Below are 14728 nucleotides of genomic sequence, written 5' to 3'. Positions count from 1 at the left end.
CTTCTTAACGAGCGGCGTGTTGTGTTGGTTTCCAGCGAGTTAACTTGTGATTTTTTCTGCCTCACACCTCGAACCTGTTGGGTTTGATGTTTGTGAGCGATTGAGTTTCCTTGTGATGGCGGCAACACACCTCAAAGGATAAAAAAAAAAAATCACACTCAAAACAATAAATGTACAGCTGAGGGACCGGATAGGTTATCATAGGAGAGGGATGGAGTCGCAGCTTGACAAATGAAGTGGGAATGTTTGTGTCAGTCCGTTCGGAGTGGAAGTACAGCAGAATGTATAAGGACTAGAAAGAGAATTTATTCGCAAAGTGATATGTGATTATAATCTCAATGGGATCATAATCTTAATGGTATTCACCTGGTTGAATAAAGGTTCAAATAAAAATATGAAAAAATTATTATATGTATTAAAAATATATTAAAAATAATTTTGTATATATATATATATATAATTATAAAAAATTTAAAATAATTATATGTATATATATATATATATAATTATAAAAAATGTAAATAATTATATGTATATATATAATTATAACAAAATTAAAATAATTATATATACTGTATATGTATGTATATATATGTCAGATCGGGAGATATCAACTTCTCAAACACATAGAACAAAAATTATTGAATTAAATTAATTACATTTTACTTTAATTTCTTCTTTTTCATCTTATAATACATTCCGAAGAAAATTAAAATAATGATTTGTGTGAGTAAAAATGGCTATAAAAAGCCATCCGATAAATGTTCCTCTACAATATACAGAAAAAGGTTTTGCAGGTTGTATAATGTAAGTCTCCGGTTTGTGTGAGCAGTGGAACACCTGACTCCAGGTGAGAGGAGAGAGGGCCATGTGTTTGCCTCAGTAAAACCGTGGTGTGAATTACACTGTTATGCATGTGCTGCCAGCAGCAGTGAGTAATGCTGTAACACACACACACACACACACACACACAGTAATACAATCAATCAACACTGTATACTTTTAACCACATTCCTATGAGAATCTGCCTAGATGGCGCTACAGAGACGACGACTCTACTTGTGAATGTGCACACAGGCACACACTTGAAGAACGTGCATTTCTTATTTATTTATTCTTTTGAACAGCTTCCAAGTCTATATATCTCTTGAATACGGAGCCCTTTAACGGACATGAAGAGGTAAAACAACCAAGGTTTAACATATTTTTTTATTAGGATCTCTACGACAGCTACAGTAACCTGCAAAATAGCTATAAGGAACCCTGAATTATGTTAATTTAATGTTTTTCAGACCATAAATAAAGAAGGTATTTTGATGAGATATTTAACCTGGGATGAAGATTTCCATGCCTTTTTAAATCTTGACTGAACTGACCCCATCTGTTATGTGTGTGTGTGTGTGTGTGTGTGTGCCAACATGACTATAAATAGGTCCAAGGAGTATGTGGCGATGGCTGTGTGCTTCGCTTCACCAGAAAGGCGGTTTCATTGTCCTCCTTGTTTTGATTTTTACAAAGTTGGATCTCGTGATAGTTCAGATCCACAGATATTGTAAGAGGATTATGTTTCACCTCCGTATGTTGCCCATAGTAACATTCCCCATCAGGATACACAGTGTTACCACGTGTGACATCATGCACCCGGCTTACAAGTGTGATCTCAACGAGGTGTGAGGTATCGACTGTGATGACAACAGGTATTCAAAGTTACCCTCGAGATCCTTTGTTTTTAGGTACACCTTTCATAAATATATGAATAAACAACCAATTAATTGCAGTTTTATAGCGAGTCTGATTCAAGGATGGCCAAAGTATGCTGGCAACACTTCAGCGCAATCATATTCAAACTTTGTCTTTCTTCTTATTATGCACAATAGTCCCTTAAAGTTACTAACACAACATTCAAGGGCATCTGGTTTATTATTATTATTATTAGATATTATATTTTTATTATATTATATATATATATGCATATTATATTATTATATATATTATTATTATTATTATTATACATCGTGCATTTTTATTATATATTTTTTCTTCTTCGTTTTTGTTGAACTGATACACAGAGAAACATTCTGAATTTTGAAATTTTATGTTGGAAATTCAACCATTGCGAGGACAGATCCTGTATCTCAATGCTCCGTCATCTGTAGACGCTTCCAGGACCGTGACGGCAGATGTTAACCCGGTGGAACGGGATGTTTAATTAAGGCTGAAGATATCCCAAAACCTCGTCACACGATGAAGTCGACATGAAACCAGATTCCTGGGGAACATTTCAGCACCTTTAAAAAATTCCTTCAGTACAGCCAGGTATCGGGTTACTGGCAACCAGCAGTTAATGAGGTTTTGCATGTGTGATGACATACAGAGCGAAGGACACGTGGTCCACCACACCGGCCTTGGACCGTGATGTCGTTGATGTATTTGACCATAAATACCTCCAGCAGCTGAACCTTTTCTCACTGAGAAAGTCTGATATGATCCACCCAGCTTCTCCAGTTTACTTTCCTTTCTTATACCAATATGTCCTTTTTGTTTGTTTGTTTGTTTTCCATTTTTGTTTTGTTCTGTTTGTCACTGTCTCTTGCCCCCATGTAAAGCGTCTTCGTGTTTAGAAAAGCGCTATTTAAGTTTGAATTATTATTATTATTATTGCCCTGGCATTCAGTTGCAGTCCCTTTAATCATGTACACAACAACAAACATTAATAATAATAATAATAATAATAATGCAGTTAATTTAATTTATACAGCGCTTTTTAAGGTACTCAAAGACACTTTACATCACAGAAATTAAAACAACCTAAAATCTATAAAATAAAAGTAACTAAAATGACCATAAAAACATTAGAGGTCACGCTCAAAAAAGAGATGTTTAATCTCAATGGTTAAATAGAGGTTTAAAAAAAATAATAAAAAGATGGAAATAATTAGAACATAGAGCACACAACCACACATTAAAAGCAGTTCTGAACAGGTGGGTTTTGAGTTGTGATTTGACGATAGAAAGGTCGGTGCAGTCTCGGATGAGTTTGGGGAGAGAGTTCCAGAGTATTGTTTTCATTTTAAAACTCTCTCTCTCTCTCCCATGTTAGCGTATGTGCTACAAGTCAAAGTGGAGATGGAATTGGAGATCCAGCAGTGTGAGAAGACCAAGGCTGTGAGAGAGGAGCAGCTGGAGCATCTCACTCAGATCTGCCAGGAACAGGCTGTGAGTGACAACAACTCCTTCTTTTCTTGATGTGCATCGTTCCTCGTTCACAACACACACCTTGAAAAAAGGTTCAGCTTGGGAGACAGAAGTTGTGCGTATAGCAATTTTACGGAATTTGCAGCATGCAGTTAGAATAATTGTATGGCACACCAAACTAAGACACAACAAACAACTTTATGATGTTTTATTTTATTTCATACAATACTATATGCAAAAATACAAGGATAATGTATTATTGTCTAAAAACATGTTGCACTTGATCCAATCCCTTCATTTCCTTCTGTGATGTTGATGTGTATTATTGTCCAGTAAACACAAAGACAATACATTTATACAGAATAGTTCATGCTATCTACTCTCTACATACTTTTCTTTATCACACACTATACTATGATATTTTTTGTATGACCTACTGTATTATGACATTTAAAAAAATGTAATTGTTATGATATACGACGCTTTTACATTTTTTATGTCTTACATTTTACTAGAATTTGAAGGATTTTAAGGACATGCAAACTATGACATTCTGGTGGCCCACTATTCTGTGATCTTTTGCATATACTGATGACATCTTACTTCAAGTCATTTGTATGCCATTTTATACCATGAAATTTAAACAACATATATATATTTTTTTATTTGTTTTAGATTCTATAGTCCAACATTTTAAGACATACTACATGGACAATTTGTATGACATTTGTATGACCTACAGTTATATTATGATATGCTATATACACCATGGTATTCTTTATAATGTATAGTTGGAAAAGGGGGAGTGGATCATGTTGCTGAAAGTTTGCTATTATGTAAATTGCACACTTTTTAAAAACTTTAACATCCCTCCACTATTGGAATTGATCCACAGCCTTAATTCTGCATGATAGTAATTGCAGTGATTTAGAAGAATGCCACTTTAAACTTAGACATAGTTTTACATAATTAATGTTATATTTCATGCCAATCGTAAAAAAACACCATTAAATTGTAGAAGTATCTCACTCTCAGCTGGATAGTCAATGTATAGTTAATTCATAGTCATATCACCATTTAGTTAGGAAAGCCTCATAAACCCCATAATACACTGGCAGTTCCTTTTCCCACCAGAGGAGGGCAGCAACACCTTAAGAACAGCTCCAGTCTTTCCACACGTTTTATTATGATTCCTCAGAGGACACTAACGTTATGATCCCTTGTGGCAAAACGCAGGCTAAAATACATATAATGATAAAGAATTAACCTTAAATTGACCATTTGAGTTGAGTTCTGAGAAAAAATACAGAATAATTTAATTAATTAATTAAAATTATAATAAAAAAGGAAATAATCAGATCCTTTGAAAAAAACCATGTGTATCAAATTGCTCTTCATATATATAGGAACTGTAGTTTTCTCCACTTTAATGTTCATTTTAGGTGATATCTTTTCCTATTGGTTCATAAAAGACTATAAGTGAAATATTTAAAAGATATACTGATAATGTCTCTTTTAAGAGTAATACATCTGTGCATGTATTATTTGTAAAATCACCTCAACGTGTTTTCTTTATTCTTTTATTCCCTTCCTCTGACACAATGTGCTGCTGAAATGTTTTCTTTTTCAATGAGTTGCACGTATTCTTTCAGCCGGTACACCGGAAATTAATACGTTGGGACATCCCCGCTGTAAATCAGCGAAGTTTATAGTTTACCCGACATAAAATTAGATAATGCATGTGGAATAATGCTGAAAACACCGTTAATAAATCTCTAAACCTACAAGAAGAGACAAAGCTATGCGTGTCTGGGACGATGTCACAGGCCTAGAGTAGATGTTACTGTTACTCTGCCTCTCATGTTTTCCCATCTCTGTCCTCATCACACGCTCCATTTCTACATTCACTAACCTGCTGCTTTGCCCTCTCTCTCTTTTTCTACACACACACACACACACACACACACACACACACACACACACACACACACACACACACACACACCAAACTGTCTCCAGTTTGAGATCCGACAGCTGAGGGCCCACCTGGCCCAGCAGGACCTGGACCTCGCGGCGGAACGCGAAGCCGCCATGCAGATTCATCACGTGTGGGGCAAACAGGGCCGGAGCTTTCAGGTCGTGGAAGGCTCGACTCCCGGGGAGTCTGACGACGAGGGCGGCCAGAGAAACCCCCGAGAGCCTCGCGGCACCGCAGGTACAGTACGGTCTCCGAAGCAGACGTCTTTAGGGACTGGGCTGCTCGATATACGCTAAACGTGAGAAGGGTTTCTAAAGTAGGGTCCATTGGACCTGGCTGTGTCTGGTGCCCCCCCCTCCCCCATCCCCTCCTCTCTACCTCCATCTTTCTCATTGAATGTGGAGGTCTGGATCGTGGTCCATGCCTACTACCAACTATTCAAACATTTCTCTGACTCATCGAATGTGTTTATGTAACTCTGTCATACCTCCTTCTGGTCACATGACATCTCTGGCTTCTGTCCATCCTGGAGAGGGATCCTCTTCGTTTCCCCCCCCCCTTTTTCTCCCTGTGAAAGGTTCTTTTCTATTTCTTGGGAGTTTTTCCTGATCCCATGTGAGGTCAAAGGTCAGGGATGTCGTATGGGTACGGATTGTAAAGCCTTCTGAGGGGAATTCGTAATTTGTGATATCTGGCTATACAAAATAAACTGAATTCAAATGAAACTCTAAAAGCTGTGGGCTAAAAAAAAAGCACACGGCAGACAGTTGAATTCTAAAGAATCACTCCATAATAAGCTCATTTGTTTGCTTGAGAAAGCAGCAGGACAAAACCAGAAGAGAGGTGTGTGGCATAAAGTATGTACATATTTATGTGGAACAAAAAGTCCCCAACAGTGTCACATCAGGTGAACCGGATGCCGAAGCAGTGTCGAGTTAATCTGGAGCAGTAGCCCTGGAGCGTCTTCCAGTCCGGGGCTCTTAGCCCCTCTGCGCTCGCCCACAACACCCATCTGCCCCGCGGGCGCTCCGGGAACTATATGAGGGCAAACATTTTTTTTCAAAAAATGAAAAGCTTTTAGGATCTGGTGAATCGTGGCGAAAAAAAACAAGCATGTTCTCCGACACTACGTCAGCTTCTATCCCCCCCCCTCCCAACTATCTCTCTTACCCCCGACCCATCTATCCCAGACCTCTATTTTCAGGTACAGAGTGCTCGGTGCATTGCGCCGTGTCGGGGGGAGAGTGGGGCTTTCTGTCAACATCTGTTCCCCTTCACCTGCAGACCACAATAGTGCACCGGGAGGCTCCGCAATATTACCCCGAGGGCATAGCGGGGGAAATCTGGCCTCTCCGAAAAAAAATCAAGTGGGGCTTTTTACAGAAACATGGTCACTGGGATGAGCACTCTGGGCCACGGGGCTCAGGTCACGTCGGGTCAACTCAAATCAAAGCAACTTCTCCGACACTAGCTCGCACGATGCCATCAACACGATCAAGAACTCTCATCAAGGCGGTGGCCGTCACGGGAGATTAAAGGGTCTCGCCGAGATTTGAGTGTTGATCAAAGATCCAGGAGTTCACTCTGAGATACTGACTGTAGGATTGTAGCCGAGCTACTAGCTACCTAAATGGTAACGTTCGTCTTCTTTATTTAGAGTGTTGCCATGCCAACAGTGGCTAGTTAGCACCATAAGTGCAGATGGAAATGTAGTTTTTGCAAGTTAAACCAAATCGATGATGTCACGAGATGAAAAGTCAGAAGATCGGCCAAAGTTATTTCAATTCATCCCAAGAGAGGGACGTGAAAGTCCTGACCAGATTTGATGGAAATCCATCCAATAGTTGAGTAATTTTACTCAAAACTACAAATGTCAGCAGGCTAATGGAGTTTACATTTCCGGGATGACCAACATCTTCATCCTTTGAGGGACCGTAAACGACATCGCCATCAGCGTGTCATCGCAGGGTAAACACAGGTGTAGTTAGCTAAATGAATTAAGGCCCAAGTCTATTTAATTAAATTCAGTTCAAATTAAATTTATTTTGTACAACACAAAAATCACAAATGACACATTTGCCTCACATGCAGTGTCAGACATACACCAGGTCAAAGGGCAACATTTTGCCCCTGATGTCACGAGGAATGCCCCTATAATTTTCTCTAATAATGATGATAATTGAATAGCATTTTGTTTGTGTTCTTTGTTGCGTGTGTCCTATCTGTACTGCATGTACTAGGTAGGTACACACACAAAGAAAATATCAAGAATTTTGAATTTTTTAAAAACAAAGAAATTGTCAGGTTCTTGTGACGGGGTGAGGCTCAGGCGCAGAGAAAAAGCTGGACTCAATATGAATAACAAAAAGGCGCTCTTTAATGAGGCAAAAGTTTACACACAAAAAAACAACAAGGTCCAAAAGGGGCAGGCAGAGAATCCAGGTTCAGGGTCAAACAGGCAGGACCAGGAACACGGACAGGACGACGTGAAAAGGACACAGAACTATAGACGACAATCCGACAGCAGACAAGGGAAAGACTGACACAATATATGGGGGGGAAACAGGTGTACGACATCAGACACTAACGAGACAAGAGTGGCTGAGGGCAGGTGCAGGAAATTAAACAATCAAGACAGAGAAGACACAGAGGAGACATAGGAGACACGGAACACAGGAGAAACAGAACAGGGTGTTACAGAAATAAGTCCAAATTGTAAAAGAAAATTAACAATAATAAATAACCACAAAGAAATAAGAATAACATTGGATTCAATCACTTTGAATCTGTAGACTACTGCCTAATAGTCTTATTATTGCCATCTTTATGACAATTCCTCATATACTGTAAGCATAAATAAAGTATATTTATTAGTTTTGAAAAAAAACGAAAGTTATTTGACAAGTTTAAAAAAGTGCCCCCAATTTCTTTTTAAATGCCCCTGTATTTCAGTCAGTGGGGGCAAAAATTGCCCCCTGAAAAATATGTACGTGTCCTACCCGGCTCATATGTGACATTTTCTGTGACGAGACCTCACATCTGGAAACAGGAACAACTCTCCGGATGGAGAGAAGTACAAATAGATGTCATGTGTCCAGAATGAACACGTGCACATGACTTCGTGTGAGCCAGCATGTTAGATACCAGGGCCATAATTAATGTTATTAATTACCCTGCAGTGACATGTCAAAATGGCTGCTGTGAAAAGTGCTTCTTGAATTGAGAATAGCTCTCTTTACAGAAGACCCCCCCCCCCCCCTTGCTGATCCCAGTGCTACTGCACTTTATCTGTATCCACATTAGTTGCTAATCTACTTCAACCGGGATGTAGATCTGATACCCATCACCATCATATTTCAGATTTGAACTAAAAGGACCTCAGAGTGCCTCTTTTCACACAGAAAGATGACAGCGAGTAACTTGACTGTCACAGGAAGAAGGGCAGAGAGCCTTTTATATATACATATATATGTATGCTGGACACACCATTCTCGTTTTTTCTTCTTCTTTCTTCTTTTCCTTAAGACTCATGCGTTATTAATTGCGGAGCGATTGTCTCGGTCTTGTTTTAGTGAGTGCAATGCCTCCTCTCCGGGGGTGGCTCAAGGATTAATATTTTAGGCTGAAAAATAAATGAAATTACCCATCAGAGTCTGCAGCATGTCCCAGGGGAGAGGGACTATAGCACTCAGGGTACTTTGGGTTCGCACTCAGCCGGCGGACAGTGAGCTCGAGACCAATCAAGCGAACGGGGGAAGCTCGGCGGATCGCGGCCATTCGCCACGCACACGGAGGCCTGCTAGACTGGAGGGATCTGAACAAAGAGCTCCCGCTCTCTCTTTTTCTTCCCACCCCCCATTCCTGTCATCCCTGAAACCAACCCCACCCTGTCCCAGTTTATTTCCGGTGCACTAGGGTGCAGCTAATGCACCAGCGTAGCTAGTGCTTGATCCTGAATCACTTGACAATGAAGTGTATACCTGTGGCCTGGGGCTAAAGTAATCTCTGTCAATATTACGCTGTAAACATAACAGATATTTATCATTGGCACTACTTCGAGTGGTTAACACTGAAACAGACCTACACGGACAACAAGGCATGACATCCAATCGCATTTTCTCTGCCACACAGAGTATTAGCAGTAGGAGTCAGTCATATTATAGCATAATTGGACTGGTGATTTCCTGTAATACACCTGCAATGTATGGTATATTCTGTATTAATGTTATATATTAATTAATATCTATGTCAATCAAAACAGTATTTCATCCATTTCTTGTATTTCTTTATGATCCAAGATGTGTACAACCAGACATTGCAATTAAAGCTGTAATGTTATATATATATATAAATATTTTTATATAAATATAATAACAACAAAATATAGAAATAAAATATATTAATTAATATTCATATATATATGTATATATATAAACAATAACATATATAAATAAATAAAATATATTAATTAAGATGTATATATATTAATATTAAAATATGTATTTATATATATATTATATATATATATATATATGTAAATCCAAACACTATTTGATCCATTTCTTTATGTATGAACCATGATTTATACAACTTGACATTGCAATTGAAGCTGTAAGGAAGAAATAGTAATATTAGTGATAGACAACATGCATATAATACAAAAACATGCCTTTTTGTTATGGTGGTGTGAGTTTAACAAGATGATGAGGAAAGCGTCACATTCACAAACTAGAATGGGCACTCGGTAGAGCGCATACCTTCGCATATCACAAGATTGGGCGTTGAATTATGAACATGTTGGCATTAGTTGCATGCCAATTGGATAAAAATTGACCGTGCTATGGTAAAAAGAAGATTTTGACTTTTTCATGACCTTGACCTTGACCTTTGACCCAATCGATCCCAAAGTCTAATCAAATGGTCCCAGATAATAACCAATCATCCCACCAAATTTCATGCGATTCAAGAAGATGTTGACCTTTTTCATAACCTTGACCTTGACCTTTGAGCCGATCAATCCAAAAATCTAATCAAATGGTCCCCGGATAATAACCAATCATCCCACCAAATTTCATGCGATTCGGTTTACAACTTTTTTTGTTACGCGAATAACACGCATACAAATAAATAAATAAATAAATAAATGGCGATCAAAACATAACCTTCCGCATTTTCAATGCGAAGGTAATGATAGAGCCGGAGAGTTATTAAAGGGTATAAACACACTTTTAATTTTAGGAATACAGTTTTTGTATTTCAGCATTAAAACACAGAATGATATCTGCTTGGAGGTGTTTTTTTAATTGTTTATATGGATTACATTGAACACAATCAGCCACTATAGAAATACATTTGGGAGTTGTTTTCCACAACTATTAATAAGGTAAATTAATTTATATATCCTTTCCTTATTAACTCAGATCCAGTTGTGCGTGATGACATGAACAACTACATCAGCCAATACTACAGTGAAGCAAGCAGTGGTAAGTTACTGAACATAGACGTACATATATATATATATATATATATATATATACCTCTCCTTGTGCATGTAAATACAATTATAGTTCGTAAAGTAGTGACTCAAAAGTATTTTGGGGTGTTTATATGGAGGTTGATAGGACAACACTTTATAGGTTTGGTCATAGAATTGATTCATGCAGGTTATCATATACACAATCTTAATCTCTTCATTATGTGGTTATGTTGGCTTTTCTTTCATGTAATTGCAAAATCCATTCATATAAATGTTTTGTTTTTAAAAATAATTTAAAAAAAGTTGAAAGCCGGTCAGCGCTGTACTTATTGAGCAACATGATTAGGGCTTGTATTACTTACTTTTAATGTTTTTTATTACTTACTTTTAATGTTTTTTATTACTTACTTGTAATGGTTTTTATTACTTACTTTTAATGGTTTCATTATTTACTTTTAATCGTACGTATTACTTACTTTTAATGGATTTTATTTTAATAGTTGACTTACTTTTAATGTGCTGTACTGTAGCTTCACATTGTGCGTATTTTGTGTTGTTCTTACCACATACACTGTTGTCGTGCGTCTTATCCTGTCCTGTTTGTTGTTGTTTTATGTTTATTATGGTCTGTCAAGGGACGACAGATGCTAATTAGCTGTGTCGCTACAATTTGGTACAGAGCGTCACATGGTGACATTTATGTTTTAACTTCACATGATCCCTTTCAAATAAAGATGATAATAATTAATAATATGACTAAGGTAAACTGTGTCCACATAGAGCCAGCATCTTTCTCAATTGTTCCCAAAGTGCTACCCAGATCCTGCGGCAGCTTTTTCTCCCAGAAAAAAAAGTACTTTTGAGGACACATCATGCACTTGTTGTGTTTGAAGTAAATATATATATATACAGGACTGTCTCAGAAAATTAGAATATTGTGATAAAGTTCTTTATTTTCTGTAATGCAATTAAAAAAACAAAAATGTCATGCATTCTGGATTCATTACAAATCAACTGAAATATTGCAAGCCTTTTTTTATTTTGTATATTGCTGATTATGGCTTACAGCTTAAGAAAACTCTAAAATCCTATCTCATAAAATTTTAATATTTCCTCAGACCAAGTAAAAAAAAAGATTTATAACAGCTGAGTGTTTGTCAAGGCTCAGGAAACCCTTGCAGGTGTTTCGAGTTAATTAGACAATTCAAGTGATTTGTTTAATACCCTACTAGTATACTTTTTCATGATATTCTAATATTTAGAGATAGGATATTTGAGTTTTCTTAAGCTGTAAGCCATAATCAGCAATATTAAAAGAATAAAAGGCTTGCAATATTTCAGTTGATTTGTAATGAATCCAGAATGCATGACATTTTTGTTTTTTTAATTGCATTACAGAAAATAAAGAACTTCATCACAATATTCTAATTTTCTGAGACAGTCCTGTATATATATATATATAACTATATTTGTTTTAAACTATGTGGTTCGACTTTTTCTAAACGTGTGCAATGTCTTCCAAGATACTGGACCGTTTGTCTTGGGTTCCCGGGTCATCACCATGGCAGCCATCGACGTCCACCTCCCCACCAATCCAAACCCCCTCCAGTCGAACCACATGCTGGCGATGGAGCGGGTGGGCAGCGTGGTGAGTGACATCTCAACCAGCGTGTCGCGGTCCAGCGGCAGCCTGGCGGCCCGGCCGCTCAGCCTGAGCGGCCACAACCCGGCTTCCTCCACGACGGACTGCAGCAGCAGCAGCGCGGCTCAGGACCTCGCGTTGAGCTTCGGCCCTCCGTCCTACTCCTCGGGCCAGGACCCCTGCCGGGACCCCGGCAAGGTGGTGCAGGAGCTACTCTCCTCCCTCTCGGAAGACTCCTGCCTTGCTCAAAAGGGCCTGGCGGTGGACCCCGTCAACCTGAAGCTTCCCAGTCCCACCGGCTCAGGAAAGGCCAGCCCCGAGCTGGACAACAGAATAAACATCTTCAACCGCAGGAACCAGGAGGAGAGGCGAGGCCGGGGGAGGGGCTGCGTACTGTTGCAGACCAAGCCGCTGATCCACCTGCAGAGCAGCACCACCGAGCCATCCCTGGAGGAGAAGTACCGGCTCCTGGGGCCAGCTGACACGCCTCTGGGGCACATGTCCGATACATAAAGCTGCATTTACGCAGGAACAGAATCTTTTCCTTTATTTTACTGCCCACCTTGTTTGGCATATATCTGAAATCTTGTGGCAGGACAAAGCCAATAAGACTTAGAAATGTGATTTTTTTTCGTTCTGTCGCTGTGGAATTCCAATTCATTCAGAGGAAGCTTGAGCGTAAGCTTGGAGCTAACACCGATGCTCCTAAACGTCGTGTGTTCAGAAGTGGAAGAAGTAGAGATGACAATAACAGCTCTTAGGCCCTTTTTGCCGTAATGTCCAACCTCCCATGTTCCTCATTGGTGGATTTTAAAAAATCTGAAATTCCCCTATTTAGCACAACAAAGACGATACAACCCTGTGTAGGGCGGGGGAGGGGCGGGGCCAACGTGTCATTGGACACATTCTTCATCAGGAATTATTACTTTGAATAGGTCCTAAATGCACTCAACTTTAAATGAATTAAAACCAGCAAGGGGGCATTTCCAAGCCAATACTGAACAAAAACTTTAATTCCGATGTGTTTACATTGTTTTGCTGTTCTTGGAATTTCAAGCAAGTTAATAGAGTTTTTTTGTTTCTATTGCATTCTTCTTGTTATTTTGTTTTATTTTAATTTGTATTGATCACATTTAAGATCAGTCATGCTGTTCTTTGATTAAACAGCTACAGGGTACATCAAGACGGGCTTAACTATACAAACAGCCACTTTTTATTATTATTATTATTATTATTATTATTATTATTATTACCTATGCCTTTATATCACCTATGTGTTGGATTTTAAACAATGGACCATCATCATATAGTTATTGAATAGCATTTATGTTCACTTGTTCAAAAAAACATTAGTTGGGTGTATTTGTGTGGTTGAAATGAAAAGGTAAGTGACTGGATGCTTTACATGAAACTAGATTGGAGTGTGTGTTTGTGTGTGTGTGTGTGGCATGAAAGACGTGCCCAAAAATGGCAAGAAAATTCTTTGCACTTTAATGTTTACAGACACTTTTTTGTAAACTTGATATGGAGGAAGTTATTGCCAAATGCAGGTGTTGTCATTTGAATGAAAATAGCAAAAATAAAAATTAGTATTTCCATATATACCTGCTCTCAGTTTACATGTTAAATGCACTTGAAGCTGTAAAGAATACAAACTGCAACATGATAAAACCTCTAATCAAAGAATTTCTTCCCACAGGCTCCTCGTTACACGTTGAACTCTACAGTCTCCTTCGTGTGCGTAAGACTTTTGAGATTTCTAAATTATTTAAGGTTATTAACATTGGAAGACCTGTCAAAACAACCGCTAATTAGTCAAGTCATTGCAAGTGTGTCGTGAGAAGTATCAACCGCCCCCTTATTACTCTCTCGCATCATTAATTCAGAAGATAAACCGCTGTACCATTTTGTTGCTTGTCAAATGTTTACAAGCATCCAGAGAATGTTTTAATTGTTAATAACTATTATGGCTGTACAATTAATCTGATATTCAAATCGTTAATATAGGAGCAAATAAGTCCTTGTGAAGATGTAATGGCGTAAAGTCTACCTGTGTGTGTGATCTAACAGCGTTTCTCAACATGTGTACTTGTGCGTACTTTCCTCTCCTTGTGTCCTCGTGACTCGTGACACGTCATCAGTCGCAGTCCGAGTACATGTTCACATTCAAAGTTCGCTTCTCGCAAAGCACGGTCAAAATGCCCGGATGTGACTTGATCCTCCCACTTTCCGGAGGATGCATCAGAGGAGACTTGTGCGTACTCTGGCCAGCATATATCCCAGAATGCATTTCACCAGCAACCGGAAACAGTAGCGGAGGAGAAAATAAACTACTGACAGTTGACTTTTTATAAATACTACTGTTGTTGAGTCACGGAATGTCATTTGAGGATGTTTTGTTTGTTTGACTGAAAAAATAATTTACAGTGAATAATTA

General features: G+C 38.5%; 1 protein-coding gene across 1 annotated transcript in view; it reads left to right on the top strand.

The window, feature by feature from the left end:
• The window catches only part of LOC130192807 (transmembrane protein 266-like), a 53419-nt gene extending 40294 nt beyond the window's left edge, over positions 1 to 13125 (top strand). Inside the window, exons 8-11 of the mRNA XM_056412974.1 lie at positions 3101 to 3216; positions 5215 to 5410; positions 10594 to 10656; positions 12173 to 13125. Coding sequence (XP_056268949.1) covers positions 3101 to 3216; positions 5215 to 5410; positions 10594 to 10656; positions 12173 to 12804 — 1007 coding nt within the window. The 3' untranslated portion in view covers positions 12805 to 13125. The remainder of the gene's footprint in view (positions 1 to 3100; positions 3217 to 5214; positions 5411 to 10593; positions 10657 to 12172) is intronic.
• Positions 13126 to 14728: the final 1603 nt, after the last annotated feature.

This window comes from Pseudoliparis swirei, chromosome 4, assembly GCF_029220125.1.
Source record: "Pseudoliparis swirei isolate HS2019 ecotype Mariana Trench chromosome 4, NWPU_hadal_v1, whole genome shotgun sequence".
NCBI classification, from domain to species: domain Eukaryota; kingdom Metazoa; phylum Chordata; class Actinopteri; order Perciformes; family Liparidae; genus Pseudoliparis; species Pseudoliparis swirei.
Note: the sequence above shows the minus strand (reverse complement) of the source record. Positions and strands in the feature narration are given on the sequence as shown.